Below are 13597 nucleotides of genomic sequence, written 5' to 3'. Positions count from 1 at the left end.
TCCCCACAGTAAGATACAATACCTCCTAAAACTAGTTCATTAGTAAAGTTGCTCAAATTGTGAGACTTAAGAATATATTGATTGTGGGTTTGGAGGACTGAAGATGTTGCACTTGTTGTCACAGTCTCTCTGTTCTCATAATTGAAAATCCATGAACAAAGTAGCCTATTTTAGAAAATGAATATTTCAGTGTACACATATTCAATCAAGTTTATTTTATATAGCCCTTCGTACATCAGCTAATATCTCGAAGTGCTGTACAGAAACCCAGCCTAAAACCCCAAACAGCAAGCAATGAAGGTGTAGAAGCACGGTGGCTAGGAAAAACTCCCTAGAAAGGCCAAAACCTAGGAAGAAACCTAGAGAGGAACCAGGCTATGAGGGGTGGCCAGTCCTCTTCTGGCTGTGCCGGGTGGAGATTATAACAGCACATATTATGAGGGTAGGGTATAATTAGGGTATTTTGACATATATTATGAGACTAGTAAATAAGTACATTTGAGTGTTGGCCTACACATATTGTGCAACAGGTGTGTAGGCCTAAGTATATCTGTACTATAAGTATCTATACTAGTCCAACTGCTGTATACCAGAGTTAGCATAACACAGAGTGATGTCTTACCCAACATGGCGGAGCCGGTTTTATGACCATCGTAGACATCTACGTAGTCTCTACAGGCCTCAGGGACCAGGTCGAAGGAGGAGAACGTCAGTCTGATCTTCTCTCCCTCTGGTACACTGATCCTCCACTGTGGACCACATGCACATACTATTTCATTTCACCACACATTTCATACACAAACATATCCATTTAGTTTTTACCACAAACATATCCATTTCAAACACAAACATATCCATTTAGTTTTTACCACAAACGTCCATTTCATACACAAACATATCCATTTAATTTTTACCACAAACATCTATTTCATACACAAACATATCCATTTAATTTTTACCACAAACATCTATTTCATACACAAACATATCCATTTAGTTTTTACCACAAACGTCCATTTCATACACAAACATATCCATTTAATTTTTACCACAAACATCTATTTCATACACAAACATATCCATTTAGTTTTTACCACAAACATCCATTTCATACACAAACATATCCATTTAGTTTTTACCACAAACATTTATTTCATACACGAAGATATCCATTTTGTTTGACCACGAGCATTCATTTCATACAAAAACACATCCATTTAATTTGAATACAAACATCAATTTTATTTCCATTACGTCATCAAACATTCAATCAATTACAATGATTAAATCAATGATCAAAGATCAACGATTCAATCAATGTCAGGATAAATCTATTGGTAGAGTTGATATAACCATATGTGCAACAGTTTAACTTTAGTCCGTCCCCTCGCCCCGACCCGGGCGCGAACCAGGGACCCTCTGCACACATCAACAACAGTCACCCACGAAGCATCGTTACCCATCGCTCCACAAAAGCCGCGGCTCTTGCAGAGCAAGGGGAACCACTACTTCAAGGTTTCAGAGCAAGTGACGTCACCGACTGAAAGGCTGCTAGCGCGCACCACCGCTACCTAGCTAGCCATTTCACATCGGTTACATATGCACCAACATGAGTCTGACATTCCTTCTAGTAGATTCTGGTGGGGGCGGGGTTTTGGCACACAATCTAACGTATTCATATTCCAAGGCAGGGGAAGTAAGGCACAACCTTACGAAAAACATTACTGATAGAAGTTACATCTCTAGAATAGACACAGTCACTCGTCAGCAGGAAACGGGCAAGGGTGTCCTTTCTCTGCATTTCATTTCTATCTACATTGCTTTAAGCATAATTTATCCTCAATGTTCCCATCCATCTCGTTCTCTCTCTTTCTGCCTGAAGGGTGCCCAGGTTGCAGACGGCTGCATGCGCTGCATATTGACACGAGTCATGAATAAAAATCATTCAATATCTCCTGGGCTGTGACGGTTTGGACAGGAGCCCATCCGCCTCAACATCCAAGCCAAGAAGGAGACAGAAAGCAACATGAGCAAGCCAGATAATACACAGCCAAACAACAGGACCAAGCATGAGTCCCAAATGGCACCCTTTCCCCTACATAGTGCACTACTTTAACCAGAGCCCTATGGGACTCGTAGTGCACTATAAAGGGCTATAGGGTGCCATTTGTGACGCAGACCAATGATCTAATGATCCAAACCAAGCAAAAGCTGACGTCAAAGCGCTCAGCCGTGCTCTGAGCCAAACAAGACGCGAGTTGCTCCCCAATCTCCATCCACTATCCAGAACATCAAGCATGGTCAACATCCCCCTGTGTTCAGATGGTGCCTAGTGACCATGGATTTACTAAAGGGACACCTCATTTGTAAACACCCCAAAATATAGGAGTCCGTTTCCCCATTGATTGTTATTGATGTAGCTTAGCTCTATACAGCACACGACATGCCGGACCATGTTATTATTATTCACTGCCTCAGACAGAGAGAAAGGTGCTATTGACTGTAAAGTACCTCACAGAAAGACAGGGGACATGTAAACAACGTGTTGTGGATAATACACTACTAGAGGTGCTGCCGTGTGTATGGCAGATTGTGTGTGGTACCATGGATGGCATGTCCTTGTGGAGGCCGCGATAGTGTGTGTGTGTGTGTGTGTGAGTATGTGTGTGTGAGTGTATGAGTGTGAGTGTGTGTGTGTGTGTGTGTGTGTGTGTGTGTGTGTGTGTGTGTGTGTGTGTGTGTGTGTGTGTGTGTGTGTGAGTATGTGTGTGTGAGTGTATGAGTGTGAGTGTGTGTGTGTGTGTGTGTGTGTGTGTGTGTGTGTGTGTGTGTGTGTGTGTGTGTGTGTGTGTGTGTGTGTGTGTGTGTGTGTGTGTGTGTGTGTACCTGGTAGAGAGCCCCGTTCTCATAGTTCTGTGCTGGGAACCCAGGGGTCAGTAGATCCCCGCGGTCACCTTGGAGAGCGCCACCAGCACCGGCTATTTCTGGAAGCAGGGAGTGTGGAGATGGAGAGGACTTCAGCTGAACAGACACCTCAAGGATACCCACCATCCATCGCTTTCTCTCTGTCCTCCTTCTCTGTTACTCCTTCTATGTCTCCTTGCCCCCTGTCATTCTCTCTCTCTCTCTCCCTCACGCTCTCTCTCTCTCCCGCGCTCTCTCTCTCTCCCACTCTCTCTCTCTCCCTCTCTTTCTCTCCCTCTCTTCCTCCCCCTCTCCCTCTCTCTTTCCCCCGCTGAAAAGTTCTGAATGTCCATAACTATCATCACTGTTGATTGATAATGGTGTTGTTTTACCTAAGGTACTCTCTGGTGTCACAGCTTGGTACTTTGCTTTGAATCCCATGTCTGTATTTCTGTCATTGGTGTCAAAGAACAACAACATAGCGTTTCCCAATGACACTATCGGCCCGGGTTTGGAGCGCCCACACAACCTCCCTGCAGAGCCAAACAGAACAGAAGAGAAAGAAGAAAACAATATGTGGATTACTGTACATATAGAACATTTTATGTCAAATCAATAGCTACTGGCCATACGTCTAGACCTACATGTACAGTCCAGTATATCTATATACCATAGATCTTTTCAATACATTCCAATAAATGCATGTATGCATTTGTGTTGCTATGTTACAAAAACAGTTGAGTAATGTCAAACATCAATGTGACATTCCGCAGTGCAGAGTTGACCTCCCTCTGAAAGTCTGTAATCTTGTTAGGGGCTGTAACTTAAAGTGGAGTAGTGAAGAGGCAGGCCAGCCAGGCTTATAGGCTGTGTCCGCCGTGGACGCTCTAATTTGGGTTTGACATCAAAGCTCAATCCCCTTATAGCCTTGGAGTGTAGATGGTCCTGTGGGGCTGTGTGTTGAGGGTGTGGGGAATAGGGGACACTGTGTGTGTGAGAGAGAAAGAGAGAGAGAGAGAGCGTGAGTGTGTGAGTGTGTGAGGTGTGTCGTGCTGCAGCCAAGGGGCAGAGGAAGTGAAGAGCCAGAGGAGGTGTTGCAACAACACTGCAGGGTTAGTTATGTGTGTGTGTGTGTGTGTGTGCGTGTGTGTGTCTGCATCCATTTGTGAAAGCAGAAGTTTGGCTATGTGTTAACGTGTGGCACAGTGGAAAGTGTAACACAGTTGAGAATGATGGTGTGGCCTCACATTTACATCCACCAATCTCTAACTATACGGTATAGAAAGTATAGAAAAGTACAGGGAAAAAAGTGAGTCCTATCCACAAGGTTTAAACATCAACGCTTTTGCACAGTCACCTTAATAGTTCCACCTCACACTTCACATAGCTCCCCTTTGCTGTGCCAGACATCCCAGCGTGTCAGCAAAGAGGTGAGAATGGACAGTTGGAGATACCGGGAGAGAGAGAGAGAGAGAGAGAGATAGATAGATAGAGAGAGAGAGAGAGAGAGAGAGCCTCTGGCTGGGTGTCTAATTCTCCCACCCTGTCAGAAACAGTCTGAAGAGCACACACCATCACCTACAGGCGTAATAGAATATGATATGCGGAGTAAATTAAATATTGAAATGTAATATGTTTGCTCAAGTAAATGAGCTTGTAATAAAATGGGAAATGGGAAAAGCTAGTGATAGTGGGGAGAACCTGGGGGTTTGAGTTGTATAAAGTCAAGGAGAAAAGATCTGAGGATAGATCAAACAACTGAATATGAATGTACGATGTGCTGGAGACTGTATGGTACTTGTTTTGAACAGGCTCAAAGGACAGAAATGGAATTACATTCCTTTGAATTAAATTCCTTTGTGCCCCACCATGTGAGATGTGACACATAACTGAAGACATGCGAAGGATGGATCCCCTACCCTACACCTGTACCCACCTCTCAAAACCCTGTGTGGATCAATATCTGATCTGTATAGCGAGCTATTTGAGAACACACACACACACACACACTACCCCCCACTCCAACACACAAACCTTCCCATATGTCTCCCCCTCAGGTTTCAGTAATAAATGTTGGCCTACCAAACCCTTTGCCTGGATGTATTGGCCTTAATCCACTTAATTAGTCTGGCTCCAGTGTCTCCAGTGTCTTACCGATGACTCCCAGGTTGTCCTGTATTGTAAAGTAGTCTGCTGTGCACAGGTCTGTTGCCTCCAGGGAGAAGTCTTCAAACCACAAATGGATCACCTGGAGTAGAGGAAAACAAACAGGCAGGTTTTTATTATTCACTGTCTTAGAGACTGGAGCAGTAGACATACTGCTACTTAGTAGGAGGCTTGACTGTGTGTGTGTGGGTGTGTGTGCGTATGCGTGTGTGTGCGAGAGAGAGAGAGAGAGAGAGAGAGATTAAAATCGAGACGACAGGGAAAGAGAGAGAGGGGGAGAGAGAGAGATTAAAATCGAGATGACAGGGAGAGAGAGGAACAGAGAGAGAGAGAGAGAGAGAGAGAGTGAGAGAGAGAGAAATGGAGAGAGAGGGAGAGACGGGGAGAGAGGGAGAGAGAGAGAGAGAGAGAGGGGGGGGGGGGGAGGGAGAGAAAGAGAGAGGAGAGAGATTAAAATCGAGACGACAGAGAGAGAAAGCGAGAGGGAGAAAGAGAGGGGGAGAAGAGAGAGAAAGGGAGAGGGAAAGGGGGAGAGAGACAGATAGAGACAGAGAGAGAGAGAGGAAGGGGGGAGAGAGAGAGAGAAAGGGGGAGAGAGAGGCAGTCTCAGTCTGGCTTGCTTGGCAAAGTGAAAATGTTTTTTGTTTTCCTGTCTCCTCTCCTTCTCCGGATGTCGTAGCTTGAGAGAATGAAAGTGACGGCAGAGCAGCCATCTGTCACGGTGTGGAGCTGTGTTTACCCATGTCTCAGAGCTACATCTGATCTAAGGGCTTTCTGTTCTGTTCGCCTTGCCTACCGTACTGTTATACCCTGGTGTCTGTCTATGGTTGCTTCCTAAAGGACACACTATTCCCTATTTAGAACTATGGGGTCTGGTCAAAAGTAGTGCACTACATAAGGAATAGGGATCCATTTGAGATGCAGACTTATAGCTACGCCTGACATCCTTCCAGCTCAGAGACTCATATCAAAAGTACTATTCCAATGAAAGATCATTGAAATGATGATCTGTTTTGGTGGTGACGGTGATCGAAGGCGTCTTTTAAAGCATTGTTCCGCTGCAGGTTTTGTTCTATATAAGTCAACCAAGCATTCTGGTTTAGAGTTGGTTTTTAAAGTGCAATATTTTTCAAAGTTAGTGATGTGGTTAATTTGATGTTTTTAGTCGTTATCTTAATGGTTTCTGCACCTGCCAAACATTCTCCCTCACCGCTGTGCATTAATTAAAGATAAGGGGATCCCTTTGATGAATATTAATCAGACAGACACAGAATCTCCTTTAAGGACAAGAGACCCGGTTCCTTACAATATGACTTGGTTCCCATTTTCCAATGTCCAAAATGGCCGCCTATCCTTGTGTCCTCTTCTCCTCTGTATGTGCACTGATGGGTGATAGGACAGGACATGGAAAGGTGTCTGGCGTGTTACTTCCACCCATCAGCTCCTGTCAGATCAGTGGTCGTCAGAGTATCTCTTGAAAGTTTAGAATTCTTATAAACGCATCCATTCTTCTTTTCTCTCTTCCATGAGGTAGTCAATGATCCAACCAATGACTACTTCAATGAAGGAAGGAAGAGAGAAAGGAAGGAAGGGAGGGAGGCTAGTCAATAACATTTGAACAAAGCCTTTGAGACTTAGTTGTGTTTTGAGATGTATACTGAACAAAAATATGAACGCAACATGTTAATTGTTGGTCCCATGTTTTATGAGCTGAAATAAAAGATCCCAGAAATGTTCCATGTGCACAACAAGCTGATTTCTCTCAAATTTGGTGAACAAATTTGCTTACATCCCTGTAACTGAGCATTTCTCATTTGCCAAGATAATCCATCCACCTGATCAGTGTGGCATATAAAGAAGTTGATTAATCAGCATGATCATTACACAGGTGCACCTTGTGCTGGGGACAAGAAAAAGCCACTCTAAAATGTGCAGTTCTGTCACACAACACAATGCAATTGGCATGTTGACTGCAGGAATGTTCACCAGAGCTGTTGCCAGAGAATTTAATGTTCATTTCTCTGCTTTAGAGAATTTGGCAGTACGTCCAACCTGACTCACAACTGCAGACCACATGTAACCACGTCATCCCAGGACCTCTACATCTGGCTTCTTCACCTGCGGGATCATCTTAGACCAGCCACCCGGACAGCTGATGAAACTGTGGGTTTGCACAACCGAATCATTTCTGCACAAACTGTCAGATAGCATCTCAGGGAAGCTCATCTGAGTGCTCGTCGTCCTCACCAGGGTCTTGACCTTACTGCAGTTCGGCGTTGTACCCAACTTCAGTGGGCAAATGCTCACCTTCAATGGCCACTGGCACGCTGGAGAAGTGTGCTCTCAACTGTACCGGGCAGACGACAGACAACATATATAGCGTTGTGTGGATGAGCATGGTGGTGGTGGGGTTATGGTATGGGCTGGCATAAGCTTCGGACAACGAACACAATTTAATTTTATCAATGGAAATTTGAATGCACAGAGATACGGTGATGAGATCCTGAGGCCCATTATCATGCCATTAATCTGCCGACATTACCTCACGTTTCAGCATGATAATGCATAGCTACATGTCGCAAAGATCTGTACATAATTCCTGGAAGCGGAAAATGTCCCAGTTCTTCCATGACCTGCATACTCACCAGACATGTCATCCACTGAGCATGTTTGGAATGTTCTGGATCAACGTGTACGTCAACGAGTTCCAGTTCCTGCCAATATACAGCAACTTCGCACAGCCATTGAAGAGGAGTGGGACAACATTCCACAGGCCACAATCAACAGCCTGATCAACTCAATGTGAAGGAGATGTGTCGCGCTGCATGAGGTAAATGGTGGTCACACCAGATACTGACTGGTTTTCTGATCCACGCCCCAACTTTTCTAAAGTGTGGAATCCATAGACTAGAGCCTAATGAATTTATGTCAATTGACTGAGATCCTTATATGAACTGTAACTCAGTAAAATCTTAGAAATGGTTGAATATTGCGTTTATATTTTTGTTCAGTGTATTTGTTTGAAGGAAAGAGCACAGCAAAAGGGAAAGAGGTTACTGTATAAAAGTCTTTGTGTTTTGAATGTGTTGCATTGTGGTACTTACCATGCCTGGGTCCACAGTGATGCGCCAGCTGCAGCTCATGCCATTGTCGTAGCTACTGGGGTGATTCATGCTGGTGAACTCCCCCGACGGGCCCTTGAGTGCCTGAGGACCCCCGCATCCCGAATTGACCTCTTGTCTCACACACACACACACACACACACACACACACACACACACACACACACACACACACACACACACACACACACACACACACACACACACACACACACACACACACACACACACACACACACACACACACACACTTGATTACATGAACATTCAGTTGATGTGACAGCTGCAGGGGAACAGCTTTGGGTAATGTTGCCACCTCTTCTGGAAAAACAATGTCTACCGGCAGAATCATTTGTTTTGATTATAACCCTTGTTATTGGGCTGTTATGTATAACATGGAAGGGTAACACAATGTCATTATTGACCATCCTGCTGGGACAGATTGTTTGATGATATAGTGGCACTACTTACGTTAATAAGAGCATTTGAATTAAGGATTGCTCCACCAGTCCCATTAAACAAAGGCAATTGGTAATTGGTAATTAAAGCATTAACATACAGCAATAACATCATTTCTGCACAAACTGCACAAACCTCATACAATGGTATGGCCAATGACAACAGGGTCAGCAACTACCCTATACAACCAATACAGTACAAGTTTTTTAATATAATTTACACACATATACACTGAGTGTATAAAACATTAGGAACACCTTGCTAATATTGAGTTGTACCCCTTCTTTTTGCCCTCAGAACAGCCTCAATTCTTCGGGGCATGGACTCTACACGGTGTCGAAATCGTTCCACAGGGATGCTAGCCCATGTTGACTCCAATGCTTCCCACAGTTGTGTCAAGTTGGCTGGATGTCCTTTGGGTGGTGGACCATTCTTGATACACACGGGAAACTGTTGAGCTTGAAAAACCCAGCAGCGTTGCAGTTCTTGACACACTCAAACCGGTGCGCCTGGCACCTACTACCATACCCTGTTCAAAGGCACTTCAATATTTTGTCACCCTCTGAATGGCACAAATACACAATTCATGTCTCAAATGTTGCAAGGCTTAAAAATCCCTTCCCTCCATCTACACTGATTGAAGTGGATTTAACAGGTGACATCAATAATGGATCATAGCTTTCACCTGGATTCACCTGGTCAGTCGATGTCATGGAAAGAGCAGGTGTTCCTAATGTTTTGTACACACATATATCTATCATATGTTGACTAGTCGTGTATATACGGTGCATCTGGAAGGTATTCAGACCCCTCAACTTTTTCCACATTTTGTTATGTTACAGCCTTATTTAAAAATGTATAAAATTGTTATTTTTCCTCATCAATCTACACACAATACCCCATAATGACAAAGCAAAAACAGGTTTTTAGATATTTTGAAAAATCACAGGATTCAGTACTTTGTAGAAGCACCTTTGTTGAAGCAGTCTGGAACCACCAAGACTCTTTCTAGAGCCTCCCGGCCAAACTGACCAATCAGGGAGAAGGGCTTTGGTCAGGGAGGTGACCGAGAACCCGATGGTCACTCTGACAGAGCTACAGAGTTCCTCTGTGGAGATGGGAGAAACTTCCAGAAGGACAACCATCTCTGCAGCACTCCACCAATCAGGCCTTCATGGTGGAGTGGCCAGACGGAAGCCACTCCTCAGTAAAAGGCACATGACAGCCCGCTTGGAGTTTGCCAAAAGGCACCTAAAGACTCTCAGACCATGAGAAACAAGATTCTCTGGTCTGATGAAACCAAGATTGAACTCGTTGGCCTGAATGCCAAGCGTCACGTCTGGAGGAAACCTGGCACCATCCCTACAGTGAAGCATGGTTGTGGCAGCATCGTGCTGTGGGGATGTTTTTTAGCGGCAGGGACTGGGAGACTAGTTAGGACCGAGGGAAGGATGAACGGAGCAAAGTACAGAGAGATAGATCCTTGATGAAAACCTGCTCCAGAGCGCTCAGGACCTCAGACTGGGGTGAAGATTCACCTTCCAACAGGACAATGACCCTAAGCATACAGCCAAGACAACGCAGGAGTGGTTTCAGGACATGTCTCTGAATGTCCTTGAGGCCCTGCCAGAGCCCGGACTTGAACTCGATCTATAATCTCTGTAGAGACCTGAAAATAGCTGTGCAGAGACACTCCCCATCCAAGCTAACAGAGCTTGCAGAGAAGAATGGGAGAAACTCCCCAAATACAGGTATGCCAAGATTGTAGCATCATACCCAATAAGACTCGAGGCCGTAATCGCTGCCAAAAGTGCTTCAACGAAGTACTGAGTAAAGGGTCTGAATACTTATGTAAATGCAATATTTTCAGTTGTGTCTTTTTTCGCAAATTTGCAAACATTTCTAAAAACCTGTTTTTGCTTTGTCATTATGGGGTATTGTGTTGAGATTGATGATAAATGTTTTTTAATACATTTTAGAATAAGGCTGTAACGTAACAAAATGTGGAAAAAGTCAAGGGGTCTGAATACTTTCCGAATGCACTGTACATGTAGACAGATGCTAGACAGTATTTGGCCTTTCAATACACCACTAGCTGCGACCATTACTTCAAAGTGCAGACATTATTCCTGGGCAAGGTTTATTGAATAAGGGATTTTATAAGGACGAATAAAAGGAGAAAGGAGATAAAAGGGAGAGAGCGAGAGAAAGAGAGAGAGAGAGAGTGAAAGAGAGTGAGAGAAATAGAGAGAAAGAGAGTGAGAGTATTTGCATTATACTAGACCAGTGTACTGTGTGAGTGCTGTCTCTGGAGTCAGCCGTGTCTCCTAAGGCAGTCTCACTCATAGAAATGGATGACAGCCATTATTCTTAGGTACGATATGACTGATTTGGCTAACCGAGCCAAGGTAGCGTGGGACAGTGTTAATAGCATCATAGATTTTTATATGATTTAAATGCATTTTTAGGGGGTGGGGAAGGCTGTATTTATTGGGAACCAGCACAGAACTGTAAAAAGGCACCAAGATATGTTGCAGATAGGTGGACTATATTATATGATAAATAGATCATCACTGACACCTTGTTAGAAGCCAAAACAACACGCATGTTATATCACATTTTAACTCACATGATTTGATGGGTTGGTTTCTAATTATAGATGAAATAGAATGACTGATGAAAGAAATGCAGACGTGACAAATTGAGGACGTATTTGTCATGCTTTCTATGGTGACAGAATGACACTATATGAAAAATACGTCCAGCAATCCATAACAGTGCTTGGAACCGCGTCAGTGCATCAGTAGCCAGTGGTGAGACCAATGAGATGCCAATGTCCAAGGGGACCAATTAGACTTTCAGATATCCCTAACGGTTCTCAGGAGGTTTGTCTATAGACGTTCCCTCAACGTTAGAGGAACCTTTGCCTTTTGTTGTCGTTCTGTTACTCCACAGCTGGGTCTCAGCTCGGACTGTCTGTCTGCCACACTGTGAGGCCAGTGGCAGGGGACGTCACTGTGACTCACATCACAAAGGTACCACAAAGACACAGAACCCCTTAGAATATAACTCTCTGTCTAGCCCTGTGCCCAGAATGGATGCACATTCAATGCCAGAAGTATTCAATGCCATTATTACTGTAGCAATGAATGCCGTTGGTTTGTTATTACGGTATACAATGACTCAGATCATTCTTCTATACTTATTATTTATTGCTGATATGAAAGTGTGGCTTATTTTAATCATAAATAATAAAACATCTGTCAGAGACAGAGATACATTAAGAATCATTATGGACCCTTGTGAAATTTAAAACAAAATAGACAACAAAACATCACTTTTCATCTTCTTGTCAGCAAACTCACCACCAACCGACAGCCATTACCCACCCACTCCCCAGACGCTTAGCTAAGCCTGGTATTATGGTAAATGTATAATGGTCCATAATTCACAAGGGTCCATAAATCACTGTTTCATAGTCCTGCTGAGAGGCGTTGAACTTTCTGGTGTGAGTAGAGCTATAAACCTTCATTTGATTGAAGTGTTTCAAGTTTTGTACTCACACACCTCCTTGACAGTGATGAAGTTTAGAGGGATAATACAACTCCTAAGTGTTTACAGTATATACAGTAGTACTAATCATCTGGCCTACAGTGTTTAAAGTATATAGCCGCTCACCACCAGGTAGCCTAGCAGTTAAGAGAATTGGGTCAGTAACCGAAAGGTTGCTGGTTCCAATCCCTGAGCCAAAAAGGTGGAAGAATCTGCAGTTCCCTTGTATAAGACAGTTAACCTCCAACAACAACTTCTCCCCGGGCACCGATGACGTGTATATCGACTAAGGCAACTCCCCGCTCCTCTCTGATTCAGAGGGGTTGGGTTAAATGCGGAAGACACATTTTGGTTTAATGTATTTAGTTGTGCAACTGACTAGGTATCCCCCTTTCCCTTCCCTCCATTTAAACATACAAGTAGTACACTACTCACCTTCATCAGTGGAGACGCTGTTCTTGTCAGTGAAGTAGATGACCACCAGACCAATGCAGGTGCCAGTCAGAGCCACAAACAGTAGTATCAGGCTCTTCTCCAGGGTACTCAGACCCCTGGACTTGGGTCTCTGCTTTAAGTCTTCCTCCATGCTCTCTGTTCACAGTGGTGGAGATGTGCAGGTGTGGAGCAAATGTGCTTTGCCTCTGGTGCACCAGCGTCTCACGGTCTGGTTCGACCTTTGGTAGACTGGCTGTACCTTGGACTCACCTGAACCTGGACAAGGGATACGGAGCGTGTCTGTGCGGAGAGTTTTTGACTGTTTAGGATTTTTGGACATGTTGTAAAGCGTGTCTTTGTGTGCATAGGGTAAATTAGTTGATGTCATTTTGAGTCTCAAATAAAATCATTATGATACTGTACATAGCTTCAGTAGGGGCAATGGTAAATGTTTTACCTCTCACCTATAACTTAGCCTGTTGTAGGCTACTACAGAACCGTTATATGCACTGTTGTACAGTATAGCAGGGGTATTCAACTCTGACCCTATGAGGTACAGAGCCTGCTGCTTTTCTGTTCTACCTGATCATTAATTGTACCCACCTGGTGTCTCAGGTCTAAATCAGTCCCTGATCAGAGCACAGCATTGAAAAAAACACAGTGGAACTGGCTTCGAGGTCCAGAGTTCAGTTTGGGGGGACTATGGTATATGGCCTGTGTTTACGCAAGGCTTGTTTATATTATTAACTTTGGCCCTACACTTGACTCCTAATCTCATTTCAAAACATGCACTGTCTCAACCTCAGCTTTTATAAGAGGAGCGGGCCCGTCACACAGTGCACTGCAATTATCGTCAAGCTTACTAATTGATTGATGTAGTACAGAGCACTTCTGGGCTATGGTTAAACTCTTTAATGTGGCTTAAGTGCCAAAGCACTTAGCATTAGCGATGGATTTGA

General features: G+C 44.0%; 1 protein-coding gene across 1 annotated transcript in view; it reads right to left on the bottom strand.

Moving 5' to 3' along the window:
- LOC120037787 (ovochymase-2-like) overlaps positions 1-12827 on the bottom strand; it is a 44235-nt gene extending 31408 nt beyond the window's left edge. Inside the window, 6 exon segments of the mRNA XM_038983759.1 lie at positions 623-749; positions 2887-2984; positions 3297-3437; positions 5059-5152; positions 8175-8305; positions 12639-12827. Coding sequence (XP_038839687.1) covers positions 623-749; positions 2887-2984; positions 3297-3437; positions 5059-5152; positions 8175-8305; positions 12639-12789 — 742 coding nt within the window. The 5' untranslated portion in view covers positions 12790-12827.
- Positions 12828-13597: the final 770 nt, after the last annotated feature.

Source organism: Salvelinus namaycush, unplaced genomic scaffold (genome assembly GCF_016432855.1).
Source record: "Salvelinus namaycush isolate Seneca unplaced genomic scaffold, SaNama_1.0 Scaffold187, whole genome shotgun sequence".
Lineage (NCBI taxonomy): Eukaryota > Metazoa > Chordata > Actinopteri > Salmoniformes > Salmonidae > Salvelinus > Salvelinus namaycush.
The sequence above is the reverse complement of the archived record's forward strand: the minus strand, read 5'-3'. Positions and strand labels throughout refer to the sequence as shown.